The sequence below is a fragment of the Taudactylus pleione genome, unplaced genomic scaffold (genome assembly GCF_031769625.1).
Source record: "Taudactylus pleione unplaced genomic scaffold, aTauple2 ptg000451l, whole genome shotgun sequence".
In the NCBI taxonomy this organism is placed as follows: domain Eukaryota; kingdom Metazoa; phylum Chordata; class Amphibia; order Anura; family Myobatrachidae; genus Taudactylus; species Taudactylus pleione.
The window spans coordinates 1,680,337-1,694,469 of record NW_028284853.1 but is presented as its reverse complement, the minus strand read 5'-3'; the positions used below and the strand labels follow the sequence as shown (position 1 = coordinate 1,694,469).

Below are 14,133 nucleotides of genomic sequence, written 5' to 3'. Positions count from 1 at the left end.
ATTTGGAACCGATTTTACTTATTACCTAAAAAAAAAAAAAAAGCTCTAACGTTTATGTGGTATTTATTAAAGAGCAATTGCCTATGAGGCAGCCATTTTGTGGACTGAACTAATATTCATATCCACGCAGGATAACAGATCACAAGGCACCAGTGACATCACAGAAACAGTCTCATGTACATGGGTTAATGCTACAAAATGGCTGCCCCCCACTGTAAAATTGTCTTTTTTTTAATGTGAGTTTTGTTCACTCTCCAATCATTTTAATCCATGCCACCATATGCGGGCCGTGAGGTGCGACAGCCAATGTCAGTTTGCTTGTGTGGCCGGAGGTCTCCATCTGGAGCATTGCAAACGGGGTCTCGAGCGTCAGTCCTGTAACAGCTTGCGTTTAACAGTCGAATTTGAGCAGCAGAGGTGCGCAAACAAGATGCCCGCGGCGGTGCGGGAACGTAGCTCCTGCAGATCGTAACTGTGAGCCCATTCCACGCTCCCCCAGTGCTGGATCTGTACCAGCCCAAAACACCATAAAAACAGGAAAACAACAATTAACAGTATACAAACAATGAAGTCTCCCACAAATATATAATCAAGGTGGCAGCGTTCGATCTGCAGGACAATGAGAATGTTTGTCTTTGGGACGTAAAGTGATCTATTCACAGACCGGCCAACCGACCGACCTATACAAGTGCACTCACATAAATGATCCCAAAGTGCTTTGCTGCAGAATCTTTACACAAATGAGGTAGCCATTTTGACGGCTGAACCAATATTCATAAATATTAAGACGATCATTGACTAGTAAGCAGTGACCTCACTCAGGAATGAGACACAAAGTAAAGTCCTGCAAGTGTAGCAAGTTGGGAGTGGAGGGGGGAGCAACATAGCAGTTGACTTTTGGGGCACGTTCAGAACTGTACGCAAGTCTGGAGCAATCCTTGTATTAAATTCTCTCCTGCATGCCACATTATGGCACACATCTATGTGCCCACACCGCCCCATCATTATCAGTGCACACTTGCAACCAGCTCTATGCTTGGTGTGAGAGATGAATCTGAAATCAGATGGGTCTCTGCGTACCAACAACTCAGCATAGCCTGCAGTCATGTCTACATGCCCTCACTAAACTTAGTCCCTCCCCCTGTCGCTGCCACCCAGTTATGCCCCACTCACCCTCAAATGGGACGGATTTGGGTATGACTCTGATTTGCTCGTAGATGCATACTCTAGCTACAGAGCATGCGCAGCGATAGAAACCAATACTAAAACAGACCTGTGTGCAACTCTGGAATAGCCCCCTTATACGGATAAAGCAGAATCCCGTGTACCTGAAACTCCTCCTCCAGGCGGGAGAGAAACACAGCTCTCTCCACTGTCAGGACCCGGTCTAGGAGACCCATAGTGAGCACCAGCGATTTCAGCTGGGTGATAATAAACTCAATGCCTGGGAAACAGAAAACATCACACAATGGTTATAAGGTGGCACTGCTGGAGGTTATCAAGTGGCACTGCTGTCCTGGATGTACGGTTCACGATGTGACACCACAGAGCCCCAGTAACACAGATCTACCAGCTAGCCATTTACTGAAGAAAACATGCCCTCTGCCATGGATATACGCCAACACAGGACGTAGTCTGACCCACCTGTTAATGCCCAGAAGTTGTAAGAGGCCAGATGGCGATGAAACACCTCTTTGGTTTCCTCCGGGATTACAGGCCCCATAATACTGGTGGACGAGCCAATCATAACACCGTACCTGGAATGAGCAAAGGGAACAGACAGATGGTGTAAGTAGCCACAGATACCCCCCAGTTATCACATGCTGCCAGAACATCTGTATTATACTATAGTGTGTAGATTTGCTAATCTCATGGGTAACAAAAGATCTGGTATTATTCCAAATACAGCAGTATTCTCACCGGTTCTCTGCCCAGTTCAAGATAGGATCCCACTCCTTTTTCTGTAGCTCGACGAGGCCCGGTGGCTCCTCCACTCTGTAGCTGATAAATAGACATATGTGAGCACTGTGTTATCTGGTTATGATGGATGGTTGGCCTAGAGCAGTGGTGTCAAACTCGGGCCCTTCAGCTTTTGTGGGACTACATATCCCAGCATTCCCTGCCATAGTTTTAGCATGCCCTAATAGCAAAACTGTGGCACTGCATGCTGGGATGTGTAGTTTAACTGCAGCTTGAGGGCCAGAGTTTGACACCACTGGCCTAGAGGTTTCTCCCAATGCAATCAATGAACTGAAATGTTTAACAGTGATCTATAGCACCCTCTAGTGACAGTTCTGCAATAGTAAAAACCAACTCCTGTCATAGCCACATAGTACTGTGGTCTGTTTCTCACTGCTATGGTCCAACAGTAAGAGAGGAAAAGGTGACAAGTAATTCTGCTGATGTGCCAGATACAGGGGGGGAGATGCGTCAAGAGGACAAATAGATAAGTTACCTATAGTCACTAATCAGCTTCTAGATATCATTTATGTAGTACAGCCTATGAAATAAGTAGATTCTGATAGGTTGCTATGGGAAACTTCCTCACTTGTCCTCTTTAGAAGGTTTTGGTGCATCTCCCCCTTAGTGTACTGATTTACTGTACAAGTTCTGCCTGACATTGTAGTCAAGTCTGTGATGTGCACTCGTATCCTAGAAGAGATTAATGAACAGTAATGACCTGTCCATTTGTGTGATTGTATTTAGGTCACAGATACAGGAAGCCACAAACCGATTTACGTAGGAGAAGGGGCAGGGACCCCAGCAGCACAGAGTATATCAGGAGATGAGTGATGTGTCAGTGAGGACAGAGCTGCATGTGACAGGGGCAGTGACATGATGTGAGGAGGGGAATGGAGTCGGCAGGAAGCCACAGACAGAGTTATATATTAGAAGGAGCAGCGCAGAGTATATCAGGAGATGAGTGATATGTCAGTGAGGACAGAGCTACATGTGACAGGGGCAGTGACATGATGTGACAAGGGGAATGGAGGCAGCAGGAAGTCACAGACTGAGAGTTATATAGTGGAAGGAGCAGGGTCCCCAGCAGCACAGAGTATATCAGGAGATGAGTGATATGTCAGTGAGGACAGAGCTACATGTGACAGGGGCAGTGACATGATGTGACAAGGGGAATGGAGGCAGCAGGAAGTCACAGAGTTATATAGTAGAAGGAGCAGCGCAGAGTATATCAGGAGATGAGTGATGTGTTAGTGAGGACAGGGCTACATGTGACGGGCAGTGACATGATGTGAGGAGGGGAATGGAAGCAGCAGGAAGTCACAGACAGAGTTATATAGTGGAAGGAGCAGGGTCCCCAACAGCACAGAGTATATCAGGAGATGAGTGATTTGTCAGTGAGGACAGGGCTGCATGTGACAGGGGCAGTAATATGATGTGAGGAGGGAATGGGGGCAGCAGCACAGGGTAGTCATATTAGGTAAAACTGGTCATTGTGGTGCCAAGCACACAGCACACCTCTGTATGCAGAAACTCTTATATTCCACTTGTGGGTTTTTCTTTGTGTTTTATATCAACCCTATATCAGACTTCTTCTGTATAGGATTGTGTAGATGGGGCTTACCAGATGGTGTCTGTTTCCAGAAACTTCAATGAGGACTTAATAAGCTGCTCTTTGGTCTTTAGAGATGGGTTATCCAGGGCTGTGTTACACAGTGATGTCTGCAGAGAACAGCATAAATCATATTAAGAGGACGGCAGTATCATCCAGGGACTCAGGGAATACGAGATGAGACTGCATAGCGTCCTGCCCTTATGGCGGCGCCCCACTAAAACAGACGACCGGCTGCTGTCCCCTACAGGCAGCAGTGTCCGGCAGGGGGAGGGGGAAGTTACGGCATGTTTTCACTCTGCAGAGAGAGCTTTGGGGCTGCCCAGCATTTTAGTGAGTGCTGGCCACACCCCCTGCAGTGACAGAAAGGTGGTGTGCCTTAAGGATACGACCGCTTTTGATTATCCACGCCCCCTTTTCGGTCACACGCATTGGTGCCAGTTTTCACGCCAGGCGCCCTACCGCCCTGGAATTTATATTTCACATGAAGGCCATGAAAACTGGTGCACAGGCTGTGATAAGTGTGCTGTTACCCATAGCAACCAGGTTCTAACTCATTTTTATAGCATGCTTCTGAAAAATAAAGTGACCATCTGACTGGCTACTGGCGTTTCAGAGGCCTATTTAGTAAGACCAAAAGTACAGTCAGTCCTCCAAAAAACGACTGTTTCAGAGAACAATCATATTTTTGGTCCAATGTAGCAAAGGGGGTATCTCACAGCAGATATCATCTGCAGCTCTCTCCTTACTCTCATAACTGCAGTTCCCATAGGTTCTTACCAAGTTCCAATAAATTAGGCTTTTTAGATCTTGGCCCCATTAGCCAACATCCTCTTTAGAGGACCTTTGCCCATTGTATCCATTGTGATACATTGCTATGTTTACTGTTTTGGGAGAGGGATCCGATAATCGCTGGCGATACGCATTGGGTAGGTCTGATCCTGCGATCACTTTACCTTTCCGCATTCGCCAGCACAGGCTCCTATAGGTGCCGTGTCCCAGCATCCCAAGTCTTGATACATTGCCCGGAAAATGTATTCCAAATTGCTGCAATATGCGCCTACGAGGAATGCTAATTTTCTGGCCTTTACCAGTAAAAAATTCATAAATATGCCCCATATCATATTAGTGCACAGTAATCCGTATCAAGCAAATCAAAGCCCTATATGCTCAAGCCTAGAGAACCAGTGCATACGGCTTAGGTTTTGGGGATTTGTCCTGAACTTGTCACTTGGACATAGCCGCGCATTCTTACCAGGTGCATTGTGAAGAACTTGATGGTGTCACGTTGAGAGTCCCACTCGGTGGCTACAGCAAGTGCGAGAGGTTCACTGGGGACAGTGAGCACCTTTCCCTGCGGAGTCTTTAACTTCCGGCGATCCAGGTTGATTTCAAAGCCACCTAAAAAGGCACAACATCGATTTATCTCCTCTCTGTAAATGTCTCTCTCATATGTCCTTTAATCCAGACACTGTAGATCAGACAGTTTAGTGTATAGTAATGCAGAATGTGTGATCCGGGTCACCTACCTTCTGCGTGACAAATGCCGACATCGGTGTAGAACCTCTTTCTCTCTGCAATAATGGAATAGGGAGATGTAGAAATAATGAGTAATGCCATATGACTTCACAAGTTAACAAAATTCTGTTAGTCACAATCCCTGAAAAGACCATGTAGTATAAAATCACTGCTATGAACTACATATGAATTGACTTGTCTTAAGAAATAAAAGGTTACTTGGCAAGAGGGGCTGCGCGGTGCTCTCTGTACTGACCAGTAGGGGGTGCATAGAAGCGTTTCTGCGAGAAGGAAGTGGTCACCGCACGCCCTCCACGACACAGAACCCGGCCCAACGCCATTTGCCGCGCAGAGATCATACGAAGACTTTGCATCATCCTCTCCGATGCTGGTTATCAAATCAGGGAACTAAAAAGAAACAAATCACAATGAGAGCAATCGTAAAAAAACAAACAAAAACGCCACGGTGGTCACAAAATGTTTTGTAAGGGTTTTCAACTGTTCTCATTACAGCAACTTTTAAGTGTGTGTATTTTGATTTGAGCATGTGTTGTGCTGTCAGGCCTAAATCATCTTCACTGATATACCCTCTAAACAGCCGATTCTAGAGGTCAGATCCCATAGAATAAATAAAATTAAATTAAAAAAAAAAAGGCACACATACAGTATAACCCAGTTTTCAGATCACAATATACAACAATAATACATTGTTCATTCTAACGGAATCGGTATGTAATGCCACCGGATCAAATACAGACAGCGGCAGCCCGGTGGGTCGAAATCCTGACAGCTGAAGGCAAGTACCCTAACCCACCCCCTAACCCTCTCTTAGGGGTGCCTAACCCTAACCTCCCCCCGTTAGCGCCTAAACCTAACCCCCCCCTTCCCGGCACCCTAAACCTAACCCTCCCTTGGGGGGGGTGCCTAAGCCTAACGCCCCCCGCCTCCACCCTAATGCTCCCGGGGGGTCCCTAAACCTACCCCCCCCCCATGGCTAGACCCCAAGACACCTTCGGTATGTCCGGTGTCGGGATTCCGTAGTGGGGCCAATGATAGGCGTCGGGATTTCGACACCTATCTTTAGTCCCCTGTCGGGATGTAAGTGTCAGGATATCTCGCCCGCCGGTATCCTGACTGCATCCCCATTCTAACACCCTGCCCCAGTCACAACCTGTGCAGTTTCTCTTCCCTGTCTGGGGTGTCGCTCTCTGCTTTGGGGTTGTTGTATCAGCTGAGTGCGCTAGAAGCACCAGAGCAGAGAGACACAACCCCAGCTTAGGGAAAAGCGATGGAGAAGGTGAACGGAGGAGGGTAGGAAGAGCAATGTGGAAGAGATAGATGCTCATGCTGACAAATATACTTTAAATGAAACATGAAGCAATGTCCTAATCATAGACTATTATAGTAAATGTCGGATGAATCAGCACTTAAGTTTCATTGATCATGACACAATTACAGTATAGCAAGTCTCATGCTCCCTGCAGTATACAGCACAGGGAGGAGTGTGTGTGCCGGTAAGACACTGCTGGGACAGAGAATTTCCTGGCTGACATAAACACCATTAGCCTCACTTAAAAGGTACAAGACAAAAATGGCAAAACTAGAAATCACAGCTCTACCTTAGGGACGTAAATTCTCCTGACTGCCCTCTCGCTGCTCCATATTGTGGCTGAATCCCTGACGGTGGATTTATTGTGAACTTAAATCTGAAGAAGCCAATTCTCTCCCCATATTTTCAGTATTTCCGATCTGCTCTAAGGTGGCCAGTATATTCTCCACCCGGCACAAAATGTCTGCATATTTATGTCCCAGATCAGTATATACTATTAGCAGACAGAGGGCCTGATTCAGACGCGCTCGCAAGCGGGTCGATGTTGCCAAAGTGCGCATGCGCACGAGGGAGCCGGCTCCGTCGTGCGCATGCGCGAGACCCGAATAACGACGGCCAAGCCATCGTTATGGGTCTCGCACCAAAGGGGGCGCGCTGTCGATGGTGATTGGTGGGCGTGCCTGCCCAGATGGAGGCATTCCCATGGGAACGCCTACCGTCTGGGGCTGGCCCCACTGACATCACTAGTGATGTCAGTGAGAGTGCTTTTGGCTCTGATAGAGCCAAAAGCACTCCAGGGCTTGCGGCAGCTAGACCCTACCGCAGGGTCTCGTCGCAAGCCCGATGGTTGCGATGGTCGCCGCCACCACCACTTTGCTATAGCTACGACTTGGAATTGTGGTGATTTAATGTTCTAATTCAACAATAAAGCTATTCTTGCCTCGATATATTTGTGTCGGTCGCAATGCTACTAAAATTCATGTAACCAGGTCTGACACCAGAAAGTGTTGTTACTTTACAAAGTGAAGATGCAAACACAACACCTGTGGCAATGACCATAATAAAATCCAGACAAATGCTCTTCTCCCACATCTGTGTTTTAAGCACATTTTCCACAATTCAATTCAAAGCAAAGCTGTATAGCCCCGGGAGGAAGCTCCTGGAGCTATTCAATTCAGCGCGATGTTTGCTCTGACTAAAGGATTTCTTCTCGTATCCTCCTGAAGGTCCTTCATGGTTAGAGGAGTATCAAACTCTGTAACAACTTTGCACACTGTTGAAAAAAAGATTCCAAGGCCTTGGGAGAGGGCCCTGTACCCTTTAGAGGTCTAGTGTTTGGTGATAATAGCGCTTACGATGATCTCAGCTATAATGTCTTCACCATTGTGACAAAGTAACGGGGTAAAAATTAAGAGTTATGGTAGAGACTTACCTTTGTTAACTCTATTTCTTCAAAGTCCATAGGATCCACAGCGATACCATGGGGTGTGTGTGGTTGGAGAAATCCGGGCACCAAACATGCGCCCGGCATCCATTCACCGGCGGTGACCACTGCGCTGCCGTTTTGACCACCCGCGGGACACTGCGACCTGCGGGTGAAGACAGAACCCGCAGTCTGTCTAAGCGGGGCGCCGCGCTGGAGGTCACGGTGCTTTCTGCCCTTCATAAATAAGGCAGGGTGTGGTGCTCCGCTGAAACAGCCTAGTGGGAATGCTAGTCAAAGCTTTAGCTGCCAGGATGCATCAGTTCTCCTCCACATATACCCCGCCTCCAGTCACAGGCAGACAGTTTTGTAAACAAGCCCAAGGCAGGAGCAGGACAGAGGAGAAGGAAGAACCGTATACTCAAGAAACACTCCCAGAAGATAAGGAAATCGGTAGTCAAGAGAAAAAATACCCAATGAGGCCAAGTGCGTCAGAGTAGGCGCCGTGTGGACCCTATGGACTTCCAAGAAATAGAGTCAACAAAATTAAGTCCACCATAACTTAATTTCTTCTTCAGGGTCTATAGGGGATTCACATGGATACCATGGGGATGTCCAAGTTTCCCCTAAGGGTGGGGACGCCCAAAGGAAGCACCCTGAGAGGCAAAGGTATCAAAGGCATAGAACCTGAGAAAGGTGTGGACAGAAGACCACGTGGCCGCCTTGCACAATTTTTCAGCAGAAGTGCCACATCGAATTGCCCACGAGGGTCCCACAGACCAAGTAGCATGTGCTGTATCCCTGTTTGGAACAGGAAGATCAGCTTGCGTGTAGGCCTGAGAGTGTCATGCGGAGCCATCAAGCCAGAGTCTGTTTATTTGCTGGCAAGCCTCGCTTGTGAAAGCCATATAATACAAAGAGGATCAGATTTCCTAAAGAAATTAGTATGATCCACATCCAAGGAGGCTTCACCTTGCGAAAGATCCGAGGACTGGAAGGCCGGAACCACAATCACTTCATTCAAATGGAACCGGGATAACACTTTAGGGAGGTACCCAGCCAGAGTACGGAGGACAGCTCTGTCCGGATGAAAGATCAATAAGGAGGAGCGACAGGAGAGCGCTGCCAAATCAGATACCCTGCGGGCAGTGGAGATAGTGAGGAGATATAGCATCTCTGCTGTCAGCAACCTGAGGTCTACGGAGTCCAGAGGTTCAAACGGAGGAGCCTGTAGAGCCCGGAGAACAAAGGACAAATCCCACGAAGCCACCGGAGGGACAAAAAGGAGGTTAAAGGCAGAGAACGCCTTGAAAGAATGTTCTAACATCAGACAGGGGAGCAAACCTTTGCTGGAACCAGACTGATAGTGCAGAAACCTGAACTCTAAGGGAGGCTAGGTGGAGGCAGAGGTCTAACCCCGCCAGGAGAAAGGCAAGCACCCAGGAGACCCTAAAAACTGTAGGGTCATAGCCTCTGGGGGAGCACTACTGAAAGTAAGAGTGCCAAATATCAGTTGGCCCGTAATTGGAAAGTACCAAACACTCCCAGCCGACAAGAACTTTTGAACAGAATATGGTTTGTTTTGAAAATGGAGTACATTTACTAGTTTACAGAAGAACACTGTTCAGAGGTTCCAATCCATTTGGAATCCTTGGTATTCCTACCAAAATACACCCCTTACAGGTCTTGCTTAATACCATTTAGATTATCTCTTCTATAGTTATAAATTTTTCTCCTTTCTTTTCTTCCCCTCCCCCCCAACTCGCTCCTCCATACCTTTTCCCCTCCCCTCCCTCTTCACCATTTCCACCCCAGTCCCTACCTTTCCCGGTTAATTCCATAGACCCATTATGATTGCATCGTTTGTAATTGTTCTTGCTTTTTTCTATGGGTCCATAATTTTTCCCTGTAGTATGTTTCCTACTCCGCTGAAATTTCTCTAAATGTTTACACTAATTTACTATGTACTGACATTTCTTTATTCCACTAACTCATTGTATTTTTCGATTTTGATCAATAAACGATTACAAAAAAAAAAAAGTAACAGTGCCAAACTCTGTAATAGATGCTGGCTTAGGAAGGCTTATGTGCCCTGAGCATCGTCTGGACTACAGAGCGAGAGAAACCCTTGGCTCTTAAATGGATGACTCCTCAAGAGCCACGCCATCAAAGACAGACGAGGTAGGTCCGGGTGGCAGGCAAGGACCCTGTGCTAGTTGATCCTGCCATAGAGGAAGTGGAAAAGGAGTGTCTATGGAGAGACTCCGTAGGTCAGTGAACCAATGTCACCTGGGCCAGGCTGGGGCTATTAGTATCTTTGTGCCACCCTCTTGGTTGAACTTTCTAAGAACCCTTGGAAGGAGGGAGAATGGAGGAAAGAGGTATGCGAGATTGAAGTTCCACCTCACTACCAGAGCGTCCACGAAGGCAGCTGAGGGGTCTCTGGTCCTGGACCCGTGCCTGGGGACCTTGTGGTTGCGCCGTGAGGCCATGAGGCTACATCTGGTAGGCCCCAATTGTCCACCAGGAGTTGAAAGACATCCAGGTGAAGAGCCCACTATCCGGTGTGCATGTCTTGACGGCTTAGGTAGTCCGCTTCCCAATTGAGGACTCTGGGAATGAACACTGCAGAGATTGCTGGGAGTTGACATTCAGCACAGACCAGGATGTTTCCCACTTCCCGCATGGCTGACAGACTTCGCGTGTCTCCCTGATGGTTGAGGTAGGCTACCGCAGTCGCGTTGTCGGACTGGATTTGGACTGGCCTGTCCACGAGAAGGTCTTGTGCCTGAGTGAACGCTCTGTACACTGTTTGCAGCTCCAGAATGTTTATGGGCAGGAGACTTTCCTGGGTTGTCCACCGTCCCTGAAAGGTATGATGACCGGTTACCACCGTGAGTGATGACCAGTGTCCGGGTAGCACGACGGTGAGGCCAACGCTTCCTCACAGTCGTGCTACCCGGACACTGGTCATCACTGGAAAGACACCCTACTACCGGTAAAGCTTAGGAGCCACGTGCAGGGGAACATTTACACCTGCGGCTCCTCATCACAGTGTGCGGTAGGAATTCCTTTGATAAAGTGTCAGAACCTTATTATTTAAAAGTGTCACTATTTCATTTGTGTGTCACCATCTTTAAAGTTTTAATAATACTACTATTGGTTCTGGAGAACCCAGCCTCCTCCATCAGAGGCCTTTTTTTATTCTGCTTGTCTGGACATTTTTTTCCCCAATACATATGTCCATTCTTGTTTGTCAACTTTTACTTCATTGCACATCTTTATGGTTTTTGATGTATCTACCTCGGTATTGGATCCAATTGTTTGAATCCTGTTTTATGTTGTATTACCTTTGTATCGTTATGTGACATCCACGTATAAAACCTAGTTATTTTAACTATACACCTGTTTCCGGTTCATTGGGATTAGCGCCTTTAATTTATGACATCATTCTTTGCATACCATGGACCCCAGGACCTGCATTGCAGAGTGAATGGATACACTCCGATTGTGGATCAATTTGCGCACACGCAAGTGTAGTGCCATAATTTTGTCAGCTGGCAGAAAGATCCTTTGTACTCGAGAATCCAGAAGTGCCTCCAGATGTACCATCCGCTGTGTCGGAGATAGGGAGGACTTTTTCCAATTGATGAGCCAGCCGTGCGTTTGCAGGCAGTCCACGGTCAGCTGAAGATGGCGTTGTAACACAACCGGTGAATGTGCCAAGATTAATATGTCACCCAAGTATGGCAGGATTCTGACTCCCTGGTGCTTGAGGTAGGCCGCCATAACGGCCATTATTTTGGTAAAGACCCAAGGGGCTGTTGACAGATCGAAGGGCAGTGCCCGAAACTGGTAATGTTGCTGCAAGGCAGCTAACCGTAGAAACCATTGGTGGGTTGGAGTAATAGGCACATGCAGGTAAGCATCCTGAATGTCCAGAGAAACCATGAAATCCCCAAGTTCTAATGCCAGGACAATTGATCGTAGAGTTTCTATGCGGATTTGGGCACTCTAATAAATTTGTTTAGGGATATGAGATTCAGAATAGGCCAATGAGACCCATTCAGATCTCTCCCACCCCATAGTATCCCTGTGGATCCCCTATGGATCCTGAAGAAGAAAGTTGCCTTTTTAATCACTAAAACTATCATTCATAGGTTAATTCAAGTAATGTGAGCAGTGAGAATTTATCACAGGTGACTAATAATTTCTAACTTATCGCTCTTGAGTATAATATAGCTCTTTTAAAAAAAAAAATGATTTGAATTGCTGAAAAAGGGTACCAATAATTGTGCCATGGCAATCTTTCCTTTTTATAGCTTTTCCCTCTATTGCTTTTTCAAATTGCTATGGTTTTATCCTTAGCCGTTATGTGCCAAAGATGAGAGTCTATAGACCAAAGCGGTTTTACTACATTCCTTTTTTTTCAAGAGATGTTGTACATAAAATACTTAAAATTCAAGGGTGTCGATAATATTGACCAGAACTGTGTGTGGAAAGGTGAGTAAGAATGGCTGGAGGCTCAGTGAATGAATGAGTGGACAAATAAATGAAAGAGTGAATACATAGGAGTAAGTGGATAAATAATTTAGTGAATACCTAGGAGCGTATGTCAGTGAGTAAATCATAATTTGCTCTTTTTAGGAAGAGGAGGGGAGTTCCGTAATGTAAGGTCACATGGTACTTAATGATCTGAGTTGCATCATCAAGCTCCTCCAACCTGTTACACAACATGCGCCACAATGTTCGGTCCAAAACACAAAACGTGCCATCACACCACGATGGCCAGAGCATGGCAGCAGCACAAATTGGGTTGTCATGTTGCATCATGCCAGCTATAGGTCATTCTGACCAGGCATCAGGGATATTGCCAGGGCCTCTCTGGAGCGTCAGCAAGTGTGGGACATAAACAAATGTATGCAAAAGTGAATTAGTTGGAGGGTTACTGAGTGGGAGGATAATACCCCTTTCAGATATAAATACCCGGCTTGGACCCAGGACACTGAGCACATGTTGAAGCCTGGCTACCCCTTTCACAAAAAAGGTAATGGCCCAGGCCTTCTGGCATTCAGTGGATGATGTCATCTCCAGGCACTACTGTCCCCAGCCAATCAATTTCTTTCAGGCTTGACCCGGGTCATCAAGACCCGTGTCGCACCTTTCATACTTGACCTGGAACATCGACCCGGGTTGCAAGTCCCAGGAAAAACCCTGCTAGTGCCCAGGGTAGCAGACCCAGGACTGTCAACCCGGGTCGGACCTTTCACACATATGCCAGCCTGTAGCAATGCGCATTCACGTGCAAACACCAGGGTTTTTAGGTTATGTGTAAAAGGGGTAGAACAGAAAAAAGGGGAAATGTACTAAGCTCTGGAAAGTGATAAAGTGGAGAGAGATAAAGTGCCAGCCACTCAGCTCCTAACTATCATGTCACAGGCTGTGTTTGAAAAATGACAGGAGCTGATTGGTTGGTAGTTTATCGCTCTCCAAAGCTTAGTACATCTCCCCCTAATTTAGAGGTTCCCACCCACGGCCCTCAAGGCTCCCCAACAGTTCAAGTTTTAGAGATATCCATGGTTGAGCACAGGGGACTGAATTAGTACCTGAGTTAATTTAATTTAACCACATGTGTTCAACCATGGCTATCTCTAACACCTGAACTGTTGGGGAGCCCTGAGGGCAGCGGGTGGGAACCTCTTCCCTAAGTGAATGAAATAGATGCATGAGTGAGTAGGAGGGAGAGTGAGTGCAGGAATGAATGAATGGTTGGGTGTATGAATGAATGAGTGAATACACAAGTGGATAAATGAGGGTCGCAAATTCCCCAAGGCAGTCCCTCCCTGCATGCAAGGATATGTCCATGGATAGGTTTTCAACTTGAAATATCCATATTTTCTGTAGTCTCCCTCTTACTGTATGTACTGAATTAGGTGCTCACTTGCATTTACTATTCCTTTAGGGTTTTTTTTTTTTTTTTTAATTTACATTGAAAATAAATATATACTGTGCCATGATGTATGCTCCATCCATACATCAGCTTCACTCCCCATGTGCTTCTGCCAAGATACTATAACATGCAGGTAACTATAGGGAACCCTCTCTCACACACATGTACCTGTGTCTATAAGGAGGAGTCACATTACAGACATGACCAGAGGCTCCTATTAGGCATCATCCTGCAGAGACCAGCTGCCTGACTTGTTACATCCTGGGCGCAGCCATCTTGCTGACCCTGGCTTGTCCTTCTACATCACTTCCGCCCTCAGGGAGTCCACCAATCACAGCCTG

General features: G+C 46.7%; 1 protein-coding gene across 1 annotated transcript; it reads right to left on the bottom strand.

Annotated features, from left to right (window-relative positions):
• Positions 1-46: 46 nt before the first annotated feature.
• On the bottom strand, positions 47-14,121 carry ATPAF2 (ATP synthase mitochondrial F1 complex assembly factor 2). Its single transcript, XM_088448122.1, has 9 exons — positions 13,961-14,121; positions 5,346-5,497; positions 5,101-5,145; positions 4,827-4,972; positions 3,584-3,681; positions 1,921-2,001; positions 1,645-1,757; positions 1,329-1,444; positions 47-507 (listed from the first exon to the last, which is right to left on the bottom strand). Exons 2-9 carry the CDS (start codon positions 5,464-5,466, stop codon positions 370-372), a joined length of 858 nt encoding a protein of 285 aa, XP_088304248.1. The 5' UTR covers positions 5,467-5,497; positions 13,961-14,121; the 3' UTR covers positions 47-369.
• Positions 14,122-14,133: the final 12 nt, after the last annotated feature.